The 22,954-nt window shown below is 46.0% G+C and overlaps 1 protein-coding gene across 1 annotated transcript in view; it reads left to right on the forward strand.

The window, feature by feature from the left end:
• The window catches only part of LOC148147373 (uncharacterized), a 94,906-nt gene that overhangs the window by 61,218 nt on the left and 10,734 nt on the right, over positions 1-22,954 (forward strand). Inside the window, 7 exon segments of the mRNA XM_087995597.1 lie at positions 5,343-5,453; positions 10,962-11,004; positions 11,099-11,217; positions 18,413-18,529; positions 18,622-18,652; positions 20,987-21,131; positions 22,061-22,199. Coding sequence (XP_087851723.1) covers positions 5,343-5,453; positions 10,962-11,004; positions 11,099-11,217; positions 18,413-18,529; positions 18,622-18,652; positions 20,987-21,131; positions 22,061-22,199 — 705 coding nt within the window.

The raw sequence follows: 22,954 nt of genomic DNA on the forward strand, positions 1-22,954 counted from the left end.
TAGAATGACCCTTTGGGAGTTAGCATTCACATGGCACTGTCCTTGATGTGTCTACTGTCACATACAAACAGTGACTGAATTTTAAAGAGTTTCTGATCTTTCACAGTAATGTTGGAATCTCTGACTTGAGGAAATTCATTCTCTTACATTTGAAATCATTGCAGTAGAAATAACTCGTGATTTGAGGAAATCCTGGTGGGAAGTAGTTACCTGATTTATTTACGGTTTTAGATGGAGAATATTTATTAGCAGCGATTGATTTTTTAAAAAATCACTGATCACAAGGCCCCATTGGAAATTAATTCAGTTTCAAATTTGGGAAGAACTACAATGTGAAAATTTGTCCTCAAGCCCCTGGATCATCCCACCAGGTCAAGAAGAATGAGGATTAGTGGAGCCGGGGGATTGGAGGGAAGGAGGGAGGAAAGAACAGAAGATCAAAGTCATGGAGTCAGGGAAGGGTCAAAATGGAGTGAGGAAAGAGCAACCCGGAGGAGTGTGGAAAGGAAATCCAAGAGGAAACCTGATAAAGGAATTTAAACAATAAAGAGTTTTGATTGATCAAAGAAATGAAGCCTGTTTCCTACAGCTGAAGGGTGGTTCACCAGGGAGCACAGATTTCGGGAAAAACTGTCAGAGGTGACATGAGAAATATTTTTATTTGATCCCCAATTAGACTGTGAAATTCAGTGACTGACAGTGTAGTGGGTACATATTCAACACTAAATTTTAAAATGGCATTGAATAAATAATTGAAGGAGAAAAGATTGCCAGAAGATGAGTCTGACTCTATGAGGACAGAGCAAAGGAGGGCATGCTCTTTAAACCATCAGTTACAGATTTGCTGGACTGAATGGCCTTATCCTGTGGTTTCATTCTGGATTCAGGAGTTTCAGTCGGAGTTTTCCTCTGCAGTTGCAGTTCTCTGTCGCTGGTTCCTTATCACCTTGTATCTTGTGAGCAAGTAAAGCTGTTGTGAATGCAATGGGAGTGTCAGCAGGCGTGTTTTCTTCCAGATGGATGGATGACGGGGCAAGGTTCAAGTACATTGTTTCTCTGAATGAACAGTTCTTTGAAGATTGTCAGAAATACTTAGTCATAGAGTCATTGGGATCTACAGCACAGAAACAGACCCTTCAGTCCAAATCGACCATGTCTACCAGATATCCCAACACAATCTAGTACCACCTACCAGCACCTGGTCCATATCCCTCCAAACCCTCCTTATTCATATACCCATCCAAATGCCTTTTAAATGTTGAAATCTTACAAGCTTCCATCACTTCCTCTGGCAGCTCATTCCAAACACGGATCACCCATTGTGTGAAAACGTTGCCCCTGAGGTCTCTTTTATATTTCTCCCCCTCTCAGCCTAAACCTATGCCCTCTCGTTCTGGACTCCCCTACCCAGGGAAAAAAACTGGTTTATTTATCCTAGCCATGCCCCTTATAATTTTATAAACCTCGATAAGATCACCCCTCAGCCTCCAACGCTCCAGGGAAAACAGCCCCAGCCTATTCAGCCTCTCCTTATAGCTCAAATTTTCCAATCCTGGCAACCTCCTTATAAGTCTTTTCTGAACACTTTCAAGTTTCACAACATCCTTCCGATAGGAAGGAGACCAGAATTGCACGCAATATTCCAAAAGTGGCCTAACTAATGTTCTGTACAGCCACAACATGACCTCCCAACTCCTGGACTCAGTACTCTGACCAACAAAGGAGAAAGTGAGGACTGCAGGTACTGGAGATCAGAGTTGAGTGTGTGTTGTTGGAAAAGCACAGCAGGATAGGCAGCATCCGAGGAGCAGGAAAATTGACGTTTCAGGCCAAAGCTCTTCATCAAGAATGAGGCTTGTGCGCTGGGGCTGAGAGATAAATGGGAGGGGGTGGGGTTAGGGGAATGTAGCTGAAAGCGACAGGCGGATGAAGGTGAGGGAGAAGGTGATAGGTCGGGGGGGAGTGATCGACAGGTTGAGAGGGGAGTGCCGAGTTGGAGGTTTGGGACTGGGAGGATGTGGGTGGAGGGGAAATGAGAAAGCTGTTCAAATCCACAGTTATCCCATGTGTTGCAGGGTCCCAAGGCGGAATATGAGGTGGTCCTCTGGAACGATCCCTCCCAACGTACAAGGACAGAACCCCCCAGTCCTCACCTTCTACCCCACCAACTTCCATGTACATCGCATCATCCTCTGCCAATTCCGCCACCTCCAAAGATATATTTCCCTCCCTACCCCTATCAGCGTTCCAGAAACACCATTCCCTCCACAACTCCCTCATCAGGTCCACACTATTTCCACCCCCCCCCCCCCCCCCCCACCCCCCCACCAGCCCACACCCCAGTCCTGGCACCTTTCCCTGCCACCACAGAAGGTACAAAAACTGCACCCACACCACTCCCCTCACCTCTGTCCAAGGCCCCAAAGGATCCTTCCACATCCATCAGAAATTTACCTGTTCCTCTACCAATGTCATCCCCGGCGTCCATTGCAGCCAGTGTGGTCTCCTTTACATCGGGGAGACAGGACACCTTCTTGCAGATCGTTTCAGAGAAGATCTCACAGACATCTGCACCCACCAACCCCACTGCCCCATGGCTGAACACTTCAACTCCCCCTCCCACTCCGTCAAGGACATGCAGGTCCTGGGCCTCCTCCACTACGAAACCGTTACCACCCGATGCCTAGAGGACGAATGCCTCATATTCTGCCTTGGGACCCTACAACCACACAAGATAAATGTGGGATTCAACAGCTTCCTCATTTCCCCTCCCCCAACGTTATCCCAGTCTCAAGTCTCCAACTCAGCACCTCCCTCCTGACCTGTCCATCACTTCCCCCCTGACCTATCACCTTCTCCCTCACTTTCATCCACCTATCGATTTTTCAGCTACCTTCCCCACCCCCACCCCCTCCCATTTATATCTCAGCCCCAGCCCACAAGCCTCATTCCTGATGAATGGCTTACGCCTGAAACATCGATTCTCCTGATCCTCGGATGCTTCCTGACCTGTTGTGCTTTCCCAGCAACACACTCTCGACATTAGGTGGATAAGTCCTGCTCTGATTTGCTTTCCCAAAATGCAACACCTCGCATTTATCTAAATTAAACTCCATTTGCCACTCCTCAGCCCAGTGGCTCATCTGATCAAGATCCTGTTGTAATCAAAGGTAACCCTCTTCTCTGTCCACTACATCTACAATGTTGGTGTCATCTGCAAACTTACTAACTATAACTCTTAAGCTGACATCCAAATCATTTGTTGAAGATAATGTGAGTTAACAGAGTGACTGGGAGCGTAGATGGTGTTTGAGTGTTTGAAGAGGTGACCCAGCTGATGACAGAAAGATAAGGAGATGAGTGAATCCTTGAGCAATGACAATGGTTCATATCTTATCTTGGGCACATTTTGGGACAGACTCAGACTTTGATTCCATCTGACCTGCTGTTACTGTGAGATGGATCCTTTCACACATGCTCAACAGCTATTCTTAAAATAAGGACATAGTTAACCTTTGCTCTGCATCATCCCTCATCTTTATCCCGACTGACTGTACACTATTGACAGTATTTATACTTTCACGTTAGTGAGTACAGGTCTGGGTGGCACATTGTAGGAAGGACATGAATGCAGTGGAGAGAGTGCAGAAGTGATTTACAAGAGTGATCCAGAGATGAGGATTGAAGAAGTTGTGACTGTTGTCTTTGGAGAAAGGAAGGTGAAAAGGAGATCTGATTGATGTTTTCAAAAGCATGAGCTCGAGTAGACCGGGAGAAACTATTCCTGCTTGCAGAAGGAAGAAAAAATGCAAAGGCATTTGAAGTGATTTACAAAAGGTACAAATGTGATATGAGACAAAAACATTCACTCAGCAAATCGTTCGGGTCTAGTGATGTTACCTCGGAGGTGTGGTGGAGCCAGGTTCAACTGAGACATTCAAGAGGATGGTGGGTCAGTATTTGGGCAGAAATAATGTACAAAGATATGGAGGATAAACAAGTGATTGGCACCAGGGAATGATGCGAATTTGAAGACCCAGGGGAGACATGATCGGTGAATGGCCTTCTGTCCCCAAATCTGTACTTTACAGGGAAATCTGCAATGTGGTTTCATTAAGCTCCTTGAATGTGTACAGAGATCTTCAGGAGATTGTAGTGAGCCAACACATGTCACACTGATTCTCAGAGGCTCCATTAGAGGCGGTTTTCTCATTGTAATGTTTTAAGGACAGTGGCTAACCAACTATCTGCCTCTTTTGTGTCTTTGTCCTCTGTCCCTCCTTGTTTGAGCTGTGACCATGGGACAAGGTCTCTGTCCCTCCCTGTTTGAGCTGTGACCATGGGACAAGGTCTCTGTCCCTCCCTGTTTGAGCTGTGACCATGGGACAAGGTCTCTGTCCCTCCTTGTTTGAGCTGTGACCATGGGACACGGTCTCTGTCCCTCCTTGTTTGTGGTATTAAATGGAGATCTGTGATGGGTGAAGCACTGAAGAAAGACTGTAATGTTGGAACCTGCAGTTTTATATTTTTATTTTCTGTTGAAAACTAAGAAAGTCCATAGTATGTAACTTTTAACTTTTCTTCATTTGTTTTCCACTACACGATAACTACTGCAATGTTTACCTCTTGACTTTTTTCTTCCTTTCTACCTAGTTTTTAGGATTTTGTCACTCGGTATTCGTACCGAAGATGGCACTTTATGTGGAGACATGAAACATTTTTCTCGGTGCTCCTGTATGTTTGTACTTGAGTCCACATGGCAAGGAAACCAAAATCAAATCAAAACCAGTCCCCTGGTGTTTCCCTGTACATTGTCCTGAACGTGTCGTACTGTTGCGTCAGTCAGCATTGAGAGCTCTCGATTTTGTGAGGTGTCTTGGTGCTTAATAAGGTGAACAGTGGGAGTGAGCATCCAGCCCTCAAAATCAGGGGGTGACTGGGCTGAATCATAGGAACAGGGTTTGTAGCCCACACCCCTTCACTCCCCAACACTGAGTGTCTCTGTATTTCTGTTTCTGTCCCTGTGTAAGGGGTTGCTCTGTCTCTCTGAACTCCCACTGGGGTGAACATCACTGATGTACTTTAATGTGTTAATGACCCATCCCACAGTCTAGGGCAGGGCGGGCAGAAAGCTTCATGGAGGGTCTGGAGTTATCATTCACACATTTCTGACAGCAAAGGGAGCTTCTGGGATTGCAGCCCCTAAGGTAACATTTGTTACAATGAGGAAGCCTCCTCTGTTCACCCTCACCACAGAAATGAAGATCATTGAAATGTTTCTGTGTGTTCTATAAATCCTCAGTGAGTAGATGTTTAACCATTCATTCTGTGTGTTGTTACAGGGCCAGGAGAGGGACCCTGTCTCACCCGATGTTACAATCCAAGTGGGGGATTCAATGATTGATGATCTCACCAGCCCTCTGACAGTTACATTTCAGGACATGCCTTTCCAGGTGAGATAAACCTCCACAATATCATCGAGCTGAGCCTGTGAGCAGCCAGGTCTGACTGGATTGTGCAGCACAGTCTGGACCATCTCCAGTGTTGATGAACAAGTTAAACTGAATGACCCCGAAATCCTATAGTCCTCAGGCTGTGAATGGAGCACTCTCTGGGTAGATTTGGAGGACTCGGAGCTGATCTCCTTGTCTCTTTAATGTCCATCAGAAGCTGTGATCATGATGAGGGTGTGGAATGTTATGATGCTGTACAAATGAGGATCGCTGTGCCTTGTGAGATATTTCCCATCGCTTTGTGTCCTGAAATTCCTCTGGAGGGTTTAGAAAGGAGGGTCTGGGACAGGACAGAATGATTGTCCACCCCGTGGATATGGCCCTGGCTCCATCCAAAATCCCATGGTCTGAGGGATTTCTCTGTTACAGGTGGACCCCCACAACATTCCTGGTAAAACATGTTGTTCCCCTCGGGTCAGGTGACCCTGTTTATTCAGGTTTCTGGAGATTATGGAAATAATCATTAAAAATGGCCACAGTCTGGTTTGGTCACTTCCAGTCATAGAAACATAGCGTTCAAAGTTTGTGCGAAGATTTGTAGCTCGGGTGCTCGTTGTTGTGGTTCTGTTCACCGAGCTGGAAGTTTTTGTTGCAAACGTTTCGTCCCCTGGCTAGGCGACATCATCAGTGCTTGGGAGCCTCCTGCGAAGCGCTTCTTTGATGTTTCCTCCGGTATTTATAGTGGTCTGTAGCAATGTACAGCACAGAAACAGACCTTTCGTCCAACCTATCCATGCCGAACAGATATCCCAACACAATCTAGTCCCACCTGCCAGCACCGGCCCATATCCCTCCAAACCCTTCCTATTCATATACCCATCCAGATGCCTCTTAAATGTTGCAATTGTACCAGCCTCCACCACATCCTCTGGCAGCTCATTCCATACACGTCTGCGTGAAAAAGTTGCCCCTAAGGTCTCTATCTTTCTTCTCTTTCCCTAAACCTATGTCCTCTAGTTCTGGGCTCCACCACCCCAGTGAAGAGACTTTGTCTATTTATCCTATCCATGACCCACATGATTTTATAAACCTCTATAAGGTCACCCCTCAGCCTCCGACGCTCCAGGGAAAACAGCCCCATCCTATTCAACTTCTCCCTATCGCGCAAATCCTCCAACCCTTGCAACATCCTTGTAAATCTTTTCTGAATCCTTTCAAGTTTCACAATGTCTTTCTGATAGGATAAAGACCAGAATTGCATGTAATATTCCAAAAGTGGCCTAACCAATGTCCTGTACAGCCGCAATATGACCTCCCAACACCCGGACTCAACACTCTGACCAATAAAGGAAAGCATACCAAGCACCTTCTTCTCTATCCTACTCCCCGCGACTCCACTTTCAAGGAGCTAAACTACTCTCCAAGGTCTGTTTGTTCAGCAACACTCTCTAGGACATTACCATTAAGTGTATAACTCCTGCTAAGAATTGCTTTCTCAACATGTAGCATCTCACATTTATCTAAATTATCCATCTACCACTCCTCATCCCTTTGGCCCATCTGATCAAGAAACCGTTGTGATCTGGCGTAACTTTCTTCGCTGTCCACTACACCTCCAATTTTGGTGTCATCAGCAAATTTACGAACTGTACCTCTTATGCTCACATCGGAATCATTTATATAAATGACGAAAAGTAGTGGACCAGCACCAATCCTTGTGGCACTCCACTGGTCAGAGGCCTCCAGTCTGAAAAACAACCACCACCACCACCCTCTGTCTTCTACCTTTGAGCTAGTTCTGTATCCAAATGGCTAATTGTCCCTGTATTCCATGAGATCTAACCTTGCTAACTAGTCTCCCATGGGGAACCTTGTTGAATGCCTTACTGAAATCCATATAGATCACATCTACTACTCTGCCCTCGTCAATCCTCTTTGTTATTTCCTCAAAAAAAATCAATCAAGTTTGTGAGACATGATTTCCCTCGCATAAAGCCTTGTTGACTATCCCTAATCAGTCCTTGTGTTTCCAAATACATGTACATCCTGTTCCTCAGGATTCCCTCCAACAACCTGTCCACCACCGACATCAGACTCACTGATCTATAGTTCCCTGGCTTGTCCTTACTACCCTTCTTAAACAGTGGCACCACGTTAGCCAACTTCCAGTTTTCTGGCACCTCACCTGTGGCTATTGATGGCACAAATATCTCAGTAAGAGGCCTAGTTATCACTTCCCTAGCTTCCCACAGAGTTCTCGGGTACACCTGATCAGGTCCTGGGGATTTATCCACTTTTATATGTTTCAATACATCCAGCACTTCCTCCTCTGTAAAATGGACATTTTGCAAGATGTCATCATCTCTGTCCCTACATTCTATATCTTCCATGTCCTTTTCCACAGTAAATACTGATACAAAATAGTATCTGCCCCATTTCCTGTGGCTCCACACAAAGGCCGCCTTGCTGACCTTTGAGGGGCCCTATTCTCTCCCTAGTTTGTCATTTACGTATTTGTAAAAACCCTTTGGATTCTCCTTAACTCTGTTTGCCAAAGCTATCTCATGTTCCTTGTTTGCCTTCCTGATTTCCCTCTTCAGTAAACTCCTACTTCCTTTATACTCTTCTTAGGATTCAATCGATCTATCCTTTCTGTACCTGACATATGCTTCCTTCTTGTTCTTAACCAAACCCTCAATTTCTTTAGTCATCCACCATTCCCTGTACCTACAGCCTTCCCTTTCACCCTGACAGGAATATACTTTCTCTGGATTCTCATTACCTCATTTCTGACAACTTCCCAACTTCCAGCCATCCCTTTACCTGCGAACATCTGCACCCCCACCCCCCATCAGCTTTTGAAAGTTCTTGCTAAATACCATCAAAATTGGCCTTTCTCCAATTTAGAACTTCAATTTTTAGATCCCGTATATCTTTTTCCATCATAATTTTAGAACAAATAGAATTATGCTCACTGGCCCCAAAATGCTTCCCCACTGACACCTCAGTCACCTGCCCTGCCTTATTTCCCAAGAGTAGATCATGTTTTGCACCTTTTCTGGTAGGTAAATCCACATACTGAATCAGAAAAGTTTCTTGTACACACTTAATAAACTCCTCTCCATCTAAACCCTTAACACTGTGGCAGTCCCAGTCTGTGTTTGGAAAGTTAAAATCTCCAACCATAACCACCCTATTATTCCTACAGATAACTGAGATCTCCTTACGTATTTGTTTCTCAATTTCCCTCTGACTATTAGGGGGTCTATAATACAATCCCAAGAAGATGATCATCCCTTTCTTATTTCTCAGATCCACCCAAAGAACTTCCCTGGATGTATTTCCAGGAATATCATCCCTCAGTACAGCTGTAATGCTATCCCTTATCAAAAATGCCACTTGCCCTCCTCTCTTGCCTCCCTTTCTATCCTTCCTCTCGCATTTGTATCCTGAAACATTAAGCTGCCAGTCCTGCCCATCCCTGAGCTATGTTTCTGTAATTCCCTGCCCTGACTGTTTGACTCGCTTCTGTTCTCAACTGTACCAGTCTCAGATTGATCACTTTCCTCACTATCACCCCTTCCCCCCACCACCACCCCCCTTTGCCCCCCTCCCCTCCCACCCACCCCACATGCTTATCCCACCACCGCCCCCCACAACCTCCCCCTACCATCATCCCCCCACACCCCTCAGACCCTCCCCACCACCACCCCCTCCAACTCCCCCATACACGCCCCCCACACCCTGCCCCCACCACCTCCCCCACTCCCACACACACCCTCCCACACCTTGCCCCCATCACCGCGCCCCCCCCACCACTACCACATCCCCCCCCCCCCCCACCCAACCTTACTAGATTAAATCCCCCGGAGCAGCTCTAGCAAATCTCCCTGTCAGTATATTAGTCCCCTTCCAAATTATGTGCAATCCGTCCTTCTTGTACAGGCCACTTCTACCCCAAAACAGATTCCCAAGATCCAAAAATGTGAATCCATCTCCCATACAGTGCGATGTTCCTCCACAATGAGGTTGGAAGCTGTGGGTGGTAGATCCTCTGAGGTGATGAGATTGTGTATGGTCTGGGAGATGATGGTTTGGTGATGGGGGGGGGGGTGAAGTCATGGTCGAGGGTGCGGTAGGAGGATGTGTCTTTGAGCCTGGCCTCAGCGGTGTAGAGGTCAGTGCCCAAACCACCACTGCACCCTCTTTGTCCACTGATTTGATGGTGAGATTGGGGTTGGAGCGCAGGGAGTGGAGGGATGTGCATTGTGAGGGTGGGAGGTTGGAGTGGGTGAGAGGTTGGAGTGGGTGAGGTGGGGTGAACAGGTTGAGCCAGTTGATGTCCCGGCAGCAGTTTGAAATGAAGAGATCAAGGGCGGGTAACAGGCCAGCATGGGGTGTCGAGGTGGACGGGGTGTGTTGGAGGCGGGAGAAGGGATCCTCGGTGGGTGGGCGGGAGTCTTGGTTGTAAAAGTAGGCCCAGAGGAGGAGGTGGTGGAAGAAACTTTCAAGGTCGCAGCGTGTGTCGAACTCATTAATCTGGGAGTGTAGAGGAATAAAGGTGAGGCCAATATTGAGGACAAAACATTCGTCCTCAGTGAGGGGGAGGTCTGGGGGAATGGTGAAGACATGGCGCAGATGGGAGCTAGGACCTGGAGTGGGGCTGGAATTCAAGGAGGAGGTGGAGACAGTAACTTGAGTGGGCGTGGTTATGGGGACAGTGGCTTGAGTGGGTATTCCTTGACCCTGTCCAGGGGTGACTTTCTCATGATAAGGGACTGGAGCGATCACAGGACTCAGCAGCAACCTCCACAGAGATGGCCAGGCAGTGAGGTCAAATATGGCCCCAGTCAGGGACCATGATCCTCCAGTGCTGCAATGCTGCTGGTGTTACACAGGCCCCTGCTCTGTCAGGAGTTGAGTAACACGGTGGAAGGGCTCTCTCACTGAGAGGGCAGTGGACCATAGGTAACTGATATAACTGACAGCATCAGGGAGCTGCAATACTCACAGTGGTCCTGGAGTAGTGCAGACACTCTTTCAGAGGGATCACTGTCCAACCTGAGGCTCCTCACAGGACTTTGTATCATTCTCACCACTGAAGAGAGAGGCATTTGTGAGTGCCCCTATTTTAAGGTGTCTGCTCGATCTCTCCCGTGTCCAGCAGCGTTCTCCTTTCCCAATGAGGCTGCTGCCTGGAAACTGCTTCAGACACTCCCACTGGGCCCTGTACTTCCTGATAACTTTAAAGATGGTGAATGGGGAGGTGACCAATTAGGAATCTGCTTTGTGTAACGTTGCTTTGGTGGGAACACTGAGGTCGTACCCAGGATATGGAAAATTTAACCCAACAATTTCCCAGTTGGCATCACATTTCCTCCTCCTTCCCTGCCTTACCCTGTTAGACAGGCGAGAGAGAAATGTCTCAATGTGTTTGTATCGACACAGCTGCTTCAACTTTGTTATTGTTGGTGAAGCTAATGTTCTGGTTTGTCATTTCCATTTTAGTCCGATTCTCCACCATGCAGCGCCCGGGACTCTGGTGGGAATGGTAAGTGAAGATTGTTTTAAAATGCTGACATCACTCAATACTGGAATGTGTAAATGGGGGAATGATTCTCATGATTAATAATTCTCCAACACAGGCACCTTCTATCAGAATGGATGTAACACCCTCATAAACGGAACAGGGAACAGAGTGGATACGATCACTTGCAGATGTGACCGTCTGGGTTTCTTCTTTGTACTAACACTGGAATCGAAGGTATGAATCATGCTCATCTCCACACTGTAAATAAACTCCAATATAAGGTTCAATTGGCCTGGAAAGTGAGACTGTTGTCACATTCTTACTGCAGTTCAATACAGCTCTGCCCAAGTCTTGAACATGCCCCTGCAAAATATTCTGTAGCTCTCCCACCCCAGTCTCTGTTTATTTTTAATCTGTTTAATAACCAGCAATGTAACAATATTTCAGCCTCTCAGTTCAGATGAACCTCCTGCTTGAAATCCCGTTCTGACTTTGATATCAAGCCCATACATGGATTTTCAATGGGCCTCCCAACTCTGCTGCAGTGTCTGAGCTCCCGCTAGTGCAGACAAACCAGGGAAATCAGTCATTTGTTTTCATTCTCTCCCAGGATGCAGGTGTTGCTGGATGGGCCAACAATAGTTCCCTGTCCCTCATTGCTCTGGAGAAGCTGGTTGTGTGCTGCCTACTTGAACCTCCATAATGCTTATCCCCACAATGCTGACAGGAGGGGAGTTCTGGGAGTTTTACTCGGTGGCTGTGAACTAATGGTGATTTATTACCAGATCAGATGGTGTGTGGCTTGAAGGGTAACTTGCAGATGGTCCTGTTTTCATTAATCTTCTGGCGCCATCCTTCAAGATGCTGGATGCAGCAGGTTTGAAAGGTGCTTTTCAAGGAGTTTTGGTGAGTTAATCTAATGAATGGTACTTACTGCTCCCACTGTGAGCCTGAGCTGCACGTAGGGAGTGTTGAAGGTGGTGGATGTGATGCCAACCAAGTGGTTTCCTTTTTCCTGCGGACTGCCAAGCTTCTAGAATGTTGTTCCTCATTCAGAATTCTCCCAAGATTAACATACGGGCAAATGTTTTATTGACATTATTTTTAAGATGGCTGGAATATAATAACAGAAATGTGTTGCTGAGTCTGAGTTTTGGGCCCCATTACGAAGGAAGGGTGTTGGAGGAGGTCTAGAGGAGGCTTAAAAGAATGATCCCGAGGATAAAGGGCTTGTCACATGAGGAGCAAATGGGAACTCTGGGAACATACTCAATGGCATGTAGTCGGATGGGGAGGATCTGAGTGAAACTTGATACGAAGGGGCATGGATTGAGTGGATGTGGAGAAAATGTTTCCACCAATAGGAGATTAGGAACTGGGGGGACAGCCTCAGGGTGAGGGGGCGACCATTTAGATGAGGAGGAATGTCTGCTGCCAGAGGGTGCTGAAGCTGTGGATCTCATTGTCCAAGTGTCTTTAAGATAGAGATGTACAGGTTCTTGATCAGTAAGGGAGTAAGGGTTATGGGGAGCAGGCAGGAGAATGTGGTTGAGGAACAGGCCAGCCATGATTGAATGCTAGAGCTGATTCAATGGGCTGAATGGCCTCATTCTACCCCTGTCTTGTGGCCTCAGCAGGACATTTCTGCTCTCGTAATCTTGCCCTCTCTAAGTGAATGCTAACATTGCATTTGCTTTCCTCACTGCCAGATTTGATACGTAATCTCCACTTGTAAGTAAATAGAAGTATGATCTATGCAATCTATCAAGGCCGATTCCATTTTAAGATCTGAACTGTCCAGTCCCATCATCAGCTGGAACCATAGCAAGGACAAGTGGAGAGTATCCCATCAGAATGCTGAGGTGTGCCTTGTAGACAGGCTTACGAGTGCAGAGGTGAGTCACTCACAGCAGAATACCGAGCCGCTGACCTGCTCTCACAGCCACAGGACTGATATAGCTGATCAGTCCCGTTTCTGGTCAGGGGTAAGCCCATGTGCTGGCTCAGTCATTATCCTGTATCATATCTACCCCTTCAAAAACTGGGAATAATTTCCACAATTTAACTTTCTTTCCCAATCACTTTGCAATTTAACCTTGCACAAGGGAATATCTTCATAACACTTTTTACTTGTCAAACCGTCTGGAACACAAACTGTCTCATCAGCCACCATCAATGACTGAAGTGTCCCAGTGTCTCTCAAAAGATGAATTTGTTCCTTTGTTTTGTTGGAGAGGAAAGGGAATACTTCTCACTGAGAGATAAAACCTCTGTAACCTCCCGTAATCTGGCTAAGTTCAATGGAGTTCAAGGAAATATTTCCTTATCTACCCTGAGGTACATTCTCTATTCTAGAAGGTTCTGGGAGAACATGCTGCTCTTCTATTGCCCCTGGTTTATGGGTCCATTCCCAGCAATCAGTGCAATGTTGTTCCTGTGTTACATCTTGTTTCAAAGGAAACATAGGCTTTTGGGCTTCACTCCCACTCTCAGCATCTCTCAGTTTGACTTGAGGAGAGTGTCCTTTTGGGTGGAAATTCCTGCTCCCTTGAGTGGCTTGGGAAATGGTAAGAAAATTGGGAAAATACAGAGTGAATGGAAAAATCAGGTCGTCAATGTTGGGAATAACATTTCCAGTGTTCCCAACAGTTCACACAGCAAATTCTGAATCTTGCATATGAGCGGTCACCATTTTATTTCCATGAAGTTGCATCTCATTATCAGCCCCACTCCTGTCACTGTATGCACCTTCCAGTTCTCCTCCCCGTCCCTGAGAAACTAGATGACACCAATTCAAACTAAACGACATGGATGTCACAGCGGTTACCTGGCAACTGCAGCTTATTGCCTCCTTCTCCATGCCTTTGGACAACTCCATCTTTCCATCATTTCACCACATGCTCCATGGACACTGTCCTCTTCCACCCTTGATCCATGTAAGTGGGCATCACCAAACACCCAGCCTCAGCACATCATCACGGCTGCTTTTAGACAAATCACACACCTCGTCACCCCCTTCAGACTTCACCTTCGAGCTCAGGGATGCTAATGAGCTGCTTGCTTTTGCCAGTTACTTTGCAGACAGGGACACACATGAATCTCATACATCTACAAATGATGTATGTGCTGGCTCAGTCAAGCAGCCTGAACAGTGGGATTCTCCCCCAGAGCTGGTTTCTCCCAGGTACAGGGTGCTATAGCGTGCACCCATCTTGCTCTGATCATTTCCTATCACCAGCCGGTAAACATCGGCAACCGAAAAGGTTCCCACTTCATCAACTCCATCAAAAACTGATGACACCTTTACAAAAGCCTCAGACTGAGGCAGAACAGAGACACGACACTGTCCATGTTTCCACCAGGGCCATAATGGAACTTATCGTAGACCCATTGGTAATACTGTCCAATGAAGGAAGATTGAAAAAAAATTGGTCTTTATTCTCTAGAGTTTCAAAGAATAAGAAATGATTTCACTGAAAAATGCAAAATAGTGAAAGGGATAGACTGGGTTGATGCGGGTGAAACGTTACCCCGAGTGGGGGGGTCTAGAACCAGGAACAATTGAAAAATAAGGGGGATGCCACTTCGGTGTGAATGAGCAGAATTGTTTTTCCTCGGAGGGTTGTGAACCTTTGGAATTCTCAGTCTTCCAAAGAATTCTCTGCAGAAGCCTGTGGAGAATCCAGATTTGAGTATGTTTAAGGGAGAGATTGATACATTTCTGGTGGTCACTAATATGGGGATAGGATGAGTAAAGGACTTTTGAAATGTTCAATCAGCTATGGTCATACTGAAGGGCAGGGCAGTTTCAGTGGGCTGAATGGCCATCTTTAGCTTCTGCATTCCTGTGAGGCTTTGCTGCCTGGACTGCTCCTGTGGGGACTTAGAGTCTAACCAGAAAGGGTGTGCTACTTCATTGAGGAAGGTTCTGAGAAGGAAAATGAGGATCAGGACATTGACATGGAGAGGTGCCCAAGGAAGCATGATAGAGCTATGCTTCATCAAGCATGAGGAAATAATTGAAACCTGCTTCCAGGATGAATGTGCTGGGTTTTCAACTTCCTTTCATTCTGTAACTCTCGGTGAGGTGTATGGCAAGACACCCCTGGTCAGTATGTGTGGAGCAGACAATTTCTGAACTCCCTGAACTTGTCTGTTCATGAAGAAATGGTTTGTTTTCCATATGATTGTCTGCTTGCTCTCTTCAGGTATTTCCACCTTCCAGTATCTGCACTTTGCAGGTTTTCCTGCTATTTTGGAGAAAGCAGCTGTCAGTGAGATAGGACAGTCCCATCTCATGAGGTTATGGAGTTTTAGACCTTCAACAGCAGCATGAGATCTGAGTGCTGTGTGATGCAGTCCCTCACGATTTGCAGCAGGTTGGGAGCAATTCGGAGGTACCTCCATTACAGCCTTCCATCATTGGTTAGACTTCAATGTGTCAAACTGCTAAATTGCCCTGAAAGACTTGGGCATCCTGTTGGACAGCACCTAACCAGAGAGAAGCAGTGTTTTGTGCAGATTCTCTCAGCAGATCACTGTGCTATGAGGGAGAGGGAAGATGTGAACTCCCCATTGTGTACCTCCCAGCTTTTAATGACATGGCACTCCCTCCAAAATCTGAGAGATTGAATAAAACGTTGCCTGCAGAGATATGTGATATCATCACTGAATCTACCCTCTCACTGTCAAGGTTTGTGTAAATGTGGATGATTTGTGCAGGCCAGGCCCTGTCAGAATCCCTGAACATTGTTTTTATCCTGAGTGTTGTTAACATTAACCTGCCTTAGCTGTAGTCATCGAGGTCACAGTTCAGGATCCATAATTCTGATGCTATCTGCAGTCGAGGAGTTGGGAGCTTCTGAGAGAATGAGTAAGGCTTGGCCATTACAGCTTCTTTCTCCCTTGGGATATCTGAAAAGGCTGCTCACCTCTCACTAGCTCCAACAGCTGCACAGACTGAAGCTGACATTTTGAGAATGCGAAGGAGCATATTTTTAGAGAAATGCACTGATGTGTCCTCCCTGTCACCCACACACCCTCAGGGCGGTTTTTAATTTCCTTTCCGTCTCAGTCTGGTGTCTCAGTGCAGTCCAGCCTTCTGCTGGTGGGATAGGGGGAATGTTCTCTGTAGCTGGTCTAGTTGGCCTGGAAGACTTGGTTGGTCATCCCCAGGGATATTTTATTCTAAAGGGCCCAGGTTGGCTGAGATTGTCTTGCCGGGGTTACAGGCTCATCCCTCTTGGCTTGGACATCAGTAGGTATTAGCATCAGAGGCAGGGGGGAGGTGAAGGGGCCAGACACCACTAGACTGTCCTGAGAAGCTGCAGGAGGTGTCATGTGGGACTCTTCCTCCTGTGGGTGTCTGCTGGCACCATCCTGTCTCCCTGAGGAGAAGAAGGATCTGGAATGAGGTTGAGGTCCCTCATCCCCATTTGGCTTTGCCATTGATGCTGAGAGCCGATAGCTAAACTGATGGAGTTCAGGCCTGTGTGTATAAGCAGCAGACACTTGGTGTGCAGGACCTGGGTTTCCAGTGCAGTCACCAGCCTGTCCATGGTGCCAGAGCTAGCGTTGGTGCGCTCATCCATCCTTGGATTCACTTTCCTGACTGCTGCAGACAAGCTTGTATACTGTTGCTGGGTGTTTCTCTGCATGTTGCTGATGTCCTTTAATTGCTGAGAACAGCGGGTCATATTCTGCCTGGTGTTGTGCTGGTGCCTGGTCTGCAGTTCTCTCCTGACCAGTGACCTGGGACATTTCTTCCTCGGCCAACTGTGGGACAGCACAATGATGTGCTCACCAGACTGTGCTCCTGTCTCTAATCTAGAAAGTGTACCCACTGAGATGAAAGTCTGAGCTGGTACAGGGTGCAGTGAAAGCCTTGCTGGTACATCCTCTGAGCACTCAGTCGCATCCTCTTCAGAGGTGGGGTTAGAACTGAGGCACCCCAGTGTGTGTCTCTTCTTTGTGGTGGTTTGCTGGGTCTCACAAGAGCCTGCATAAGAGAAGAAAGGGAACTAATTGTGTGAAAGGACTAAAGGTTGGTGCGTGTTGAGAACGTGTTTGCGCTGGCAATAACGAGAAAGCAGCACAGCACGGCCCAATCAAACTGGAGGGGAAGTGGTGGGAAAGTGGAAATGTCACTGGATGAGTAATGCTGAACCCCAGGCTGGTCTTCGGGGGACATGGTTTTCAATCACACCATGGCTGTTTGTCAGGTTTGCCAGGGAGATTGGAGGAGCTGAATGTTATTTAATGAAGAAAGCCTGGAGAAAACTACAAAAGAGGGTTTTGGGTAGTTCTCTTCCAGGAATCTAAAACTGTTGGTGTGTAAGTTCAGAAGGTAATCGGAAAGGCCAATGGAATGTTGCTCCTTATTTCAAAGGGAATGAAGTGGAAAAATAAGGAAGACTTGTTAAAATGAAACTGGGCACCTGCTGGAGCACACCAAGAAGACAGTGAACAGTTTGGTCCCCTACTCTAAGGAAAGATGTACTGGCATTGGAGGCAGTCCCGAAATGTTGGTGTGGAAGGAATGTCTTTTCTCCGAGGCACTGGTCGTATGAAACTATTTACTACAGAGGCCTGGAGAGGCTGGGCCATAAAGTGTATCAAAGACTGAGTTAGACAGATTTTTATTCAGTGAAAGAGTTAAGAATTATTGGAGAAAGGTCGGGAAGTGGAAGTGAGGATGATCCCATCACCCTTGAACTTATTGAATCACAGAGCAGATACGATGGGCCAAATGGCCTCCTTCTGCTCCAATGTATTATGATCTTATTAAATTGTGGAACAGGCCCAAAGGCCTGATGGCCTGCTCCTACTCCATGTCCATCTGTTTATATGTGTCCCTGCCTGCTAGGCCTCAATGTTTAGCAGGTACATCTGGAACCTCCACCAGACGGGGAAAGCTGAATAGGGCCCCAGTGAGAGCTGTATTAAAGCTTCAATTTTAAATGTTTGGATTTCCTTCAGCAGTCCAAGACTTGATCTCAGCCTGAGCTCCTGGTTATCCCCAATTCTACTCCTGTTAATGTGGGATTCCCCTCCAATCAGGGATAGATACAGCAGTTACACAATAGCATCCACTGAAGGGCTTCGACTTGGGAATTCTCACATTTGGAGTCTGCGGACTGACACTTTGTGATAATGATGATTGTGTTTTCGTCACCATTGAAGTATTTAAACATTTAAATGATACTTGGGTACTGATCAAGTACAGGGACATTCTGGAATGTTCCCTGATCTCCTTTCACTTGCTCAAAACCAATTACACTTCTCATTTTTCTGAGTTCTGATGACAGGTAGAGACATGAAAATGTTTAACATTTCCATGTCGGAGATGAATCAATCTGTGAAATACTTATCATGTGGAACTTTAATGTAGGATAATCTGTTACAATATTTTTACCATATTTCTTTACAGGACATTTTTGCCTTTTTTCCAAGTGGTGACCCATTTAAAATTACAACACAGAGTAACCTTTCCAATCATGTCAGTGTCACTACCCCAGTGACAGGCAGACCCTGTGAAACACCCCCGGTAAGACAGAATTACCCTTCAGTATCTCAATTCCATTATTTATAAACATCGATTTGATAGAAAAATATCTCACGTATGAATTTCCACTTTAGGAATCATCCACCAGCCTGTCCTCTTCAGCAGGTAAATGAACTTTATAATAAAACCTACTATTCAGTTTTGGGAATTGTGCTACAGTGATGGTTGTATTACTGCAGAACTTGCTGGATGGAAGCACAGTGGGAGAAAGACCACTGTAACAGCAGATTGTGGAAATATCTTGTTTGAATTTTCTTATAAAACACAGCCCCCATTTATCTCTCCACCCTGGAGGCTCTCTGCTTCTATTCCCGATGAAGAACTTTTGCCTGAAATGTCACTTTTCCTGTTCCCTGGATGCTGCCTGACCTGCTGTTCTTTTCCAGCACCACTCTAATCTAAACCACAGTTCCAATGATTTCAGCTTTATGGTGTATCCATTGTTTTACTGCAAATGTAGAGCAACCTGCTGTTAGTTTCAAAAGTCTTCAGAATAGCATTAAATATGAGATAATGATGGCAATGGTATTTTATATTCAGGATACTTCCCCTCAGGTGTCCACCAATCTCAGTAACTTGGTGTACTCTTCCTCCTAACCTGTCTCTCCCAGCGCACACCAGATCCTGTGGATTTTCACTCATGCACTGCTCTGCATCAACCATCATTCCCCTCAGCTTTCACAGCAACCTTCAGCCAGAAGTGCTGAGTGGATGATCCATCTTGGCCTCCTCCAGTGGCCCCAGCATTACAGATACCAATCTTCAGCCAATTCAGTTCACTCCACATTATATCATGGAATGGCTGGAAATACTGGATTCTACAAAGGCTCTGGGCCCTGACAACATTCTGGCAATAGTACTGAAGACTTGTGTTCCAGAACTTGCTACATCCCGAGCTAAGCTGTTCCAGTCCAGTTACAAAACTGGGATCTACACAATAATGTGGAAATTGGCCCAGGCATGTCCTGCACATAAAAGGCAGGACAAATCCAATCACCGCCCATCAGTCTACTCTCGATCATCAGGAAAGTGATGGAAGGTGTCCATCAACAGTGCTACCCAGCAGCACCTGCTCAGTAATAACCTGCTCAGTGACGCTCAGTTTAGGTTCCACCAGGCCACTCAGCTCCTGACCTCATTACAGCATTGGCTCAAAAATGGACAAAAGAACTGAATTCCAATGGTGAGGTGAGAGTGACAGTCCTTGACATCAAGGCTGCATTCAACCAAGTGTGGCATCAAGGAGTCCGAGCAAAACTGGAATTAGTGGGCATGAGGGGGCAAAATCTTTGGTATTTAGAGTCATCCCTTAACACATAGGAAGATGTTCGTGGTTCTTGGAGGTCAGTCATCTTACTCCAGGACATCTCTGCACACGTTCCTCAGAGTAGTGTCCGCGGTCCAAACATCTTCAGCTGCTCCATCAATGATCTTCCCTCCATCACCAAGACAGAAGTGGGGGTGTTTGCCAATGATTGCTCAATGTTCAGCACCATTCATGACTCCTCAGACACTGAAGTAGCCCAAGTTCAAATGCAACAAGATCTGGACAATATCCAGGCTTGAACTGACAAGTTGCAAGTCACGCAAATGCGAGGATGTGACCATCACCAAGAAGACACAATCTAACCCCCACCCCTTGACATTCACTCCTTGATGTTCCCATCACTGAATCCTCTGCAAAGCCTGTCCACCACCTGCAAGGCACAAATCAGGAGTGTGATCGAATATTCCCCACTTACCTGGATGAGTGCGGCTCCAAAGGTGCTCAACAAGCTTGACACCATCCAGGATAAAGCAGCCCGCTTACTCCGCACTAAATCTAGGAGCATCCACTCCCTCCATCACTGATGCTCAGTAACAGCAGTGTGAACTATCTACAAGATGCACTGCAGAAATTCACCAAAGATCCTCAGTCAGTACCTTCCAAACCCTCGACCACTTCCATCTAGAAGGACAAGGGCAGCACAGACATGGGAACACCACCACCTGCATATTTCCCACCAAGCCACTCACCATCGTGACTTGGAAATATATCGCCATTCCTTCACCATCGCTGGGTCAAAATCCTGGAATTCCCTCCCTAAAGGCATTGGGGGTCAACCAACAGCAGGTGGACTGGTTCAAGAAGGCAGCTCACCCCCACCTTCTCAAGGGCAGCTGGGGACAGGCAATAAATGCCGGCCAGCCAGCGACGCCCACATCCCACATCCCACAAATGAATAAATAAATAAAGAGCCCTTTCTGACATTACCCACGGGCTTATGACTAAACACCCTCTCCTTCTTTCAAAGAAATATCTGAACAAAGGTTTCCAATTCCCCAATTCTAGTTGCGAGTTTTGGGGAGTTTCTTGTTATTTCCTGTATTACTCCTGATAAAGTTCAAACCATTTTACTTCCTTATATTTTGTCTCCTTCATATTCCGTCATCGTGCAGGTAACAATCCCACTCCCCAGAATTTGGATCCCAACCAAATGTGCCGTGACACGATGCAGCAACTGCTTTCCAGGGGGAAAAATATGAACAACTCTGATTCAGTGAACAAATTCCTAGTGCAATGTGATGGTGTCATTCCTGACAGGTAGGTATCAGTGCTCATAAAATGTGATGTTCATCTGCAAACAGAATCTGTGGGATTGATTGGTCACACTGTGGTTAGCACTGCTGCCTCCCAGCACCAGTTATCTCAGTTCAATTCCAGCCTTGGCTGACTGTCTGGTTGGTGCAGACTCAATGGGCCATGTGGCACTGCAGGAGTTCTGTGATTTTCAACTTGTTGCTCATCAGCTGTCTGTTATAGACACCGTCTAATTTTCACCTCCAATTAATGTACAATTCCAGTTTAAGCCTGGTGATTAAATTGAACATCTACGAGCAAGCGTTCATGTGAATGTTGCGTGGGGGTCAGGTGCTTACCTTTTGTCATGTGTTGGGTATTTCTCTCCTTTCCCTATGTTCCTGGTTCAGACTCTGGTTCAGGATAATTTCCACCCATCGAGGTCAGGTTCCATGTTGGCAGTGGTTAGCAGGTCTGTTAACATTGCTGATGGAATGGGGGCATTTGCAATATCACGAGAAGATGGAAGAATTTCTTTACATGTCCACCTTTTTAAAGCTCCCATTTTGTCTGTTTAACGCTCCCTGATTGATCGCACTAACCCGTGATTAAAATGGTTAGTGCCTGACACACATGCCCAGTCCCTGGGAATGCTGGCTGCCAGACTCTGAGCACCCCCAGGGCTCACAGTATGAGAAATATATCTTGCTTCATTTCATCATTTACTTAATAATCCACGGTATGTTGTCCTGGATTTATTAAAGCACTTTACAGCATTTCCCCTGGAAAATCCTACATGTGTCATCAACAAGGTCCCTCTGGTTATGAGCTTGTGGGGGTGACCCCTTTACTTTTTATTGTGGAGCCACGTACATGTTGCTCACTGCACAGATGTTGCCAGGCTGAATATTTCCAGCACTTTCTGCTTTTATTAAATTGCGTTTCTGTTGTAGTACAACACTGGAGAGAATACTCGCAGAGATAGAAATTGAAGGAGGAAATCAATCCTTCTCAACGCCAAATTACTTTGCTCACATTCAAAGAATAGAAGCTGAAAAGTTCCCAGGACTTCACTTTCCTCCATCAGATTTGGTGAGTGTTGTGTTTAGCTGGGCATTGTAAGCAATGACTATCATGTGTTGGAAACTAACACCAATTTTAGAGAAAATGTTGGGAGAGGGCTTGAGAATCTTTCAGTGTAGTTATTTTAAACTGAAGTTAACCCTTCCTGTGAATTCACATTGATACTGTATTCTAGACTTATTTAATTCCATTCAATGTTTGTGAACTACCTCAGGGTCATACTTAATCCGATCCTGAGCCTCTCCAAAGGTGCTCTTGAATTTGGCATCAGGAGATACATCACAATTGTTCATAATTTTTAGTATTCACTTAGAGTTTGGATTTGAAAAAAATTGTAAATTTATGGATGAAACCAATAAAAATGGAGATTACCACAAATGATCAGAAATCTAATAATTGCAGAATGGGCATAAAGTTTACAAACAAATATCAATACGTATAAACATGTGATACACATTTTGGTTTGAAAGATAAAGACATCATCTCTTACTTGAAAAACAAGAATTTAATTTGAGTCCAGTAACAAAAGGATCTCTGCAGCAGTACACAGATAATTAGGGTGGCATGGTGGTTTGATGGATAGTACTGCTACCTCACAGCGCCATGGGCTTGGATTCGATCCCACCTTTGGGTGGCTGTCAGTGTGGAGTTTGCAGATTCTCCCCGTGTCTATGTGGGTTTCCCTCAGGTGCTCAGGTTTCCTCCCACAGTCCAAAGATGTGCAGGTTGTGAGGATTGACCGTGATAGTGTCCTGGGGTGTACA

Source organism: Chiloscyllium plagiosum, unplaced genomic scaffold (assembly GCF_037043375.1).
Source record: "Chiloscyllium plagiosum isolate Xiang-an unplaced genomic scaffold, Cpla_swu_hap1 HiC_scaffold_17, whole genome shotgun sequence".
Classification (NCBI taxonomy): Eukaryota; Metazoa; Chordata; class Chondrichthyes; order Orectolobiformes; family Hemiscylliidae; genus Chiloscyllium; species Chiloscyllium plagiosum.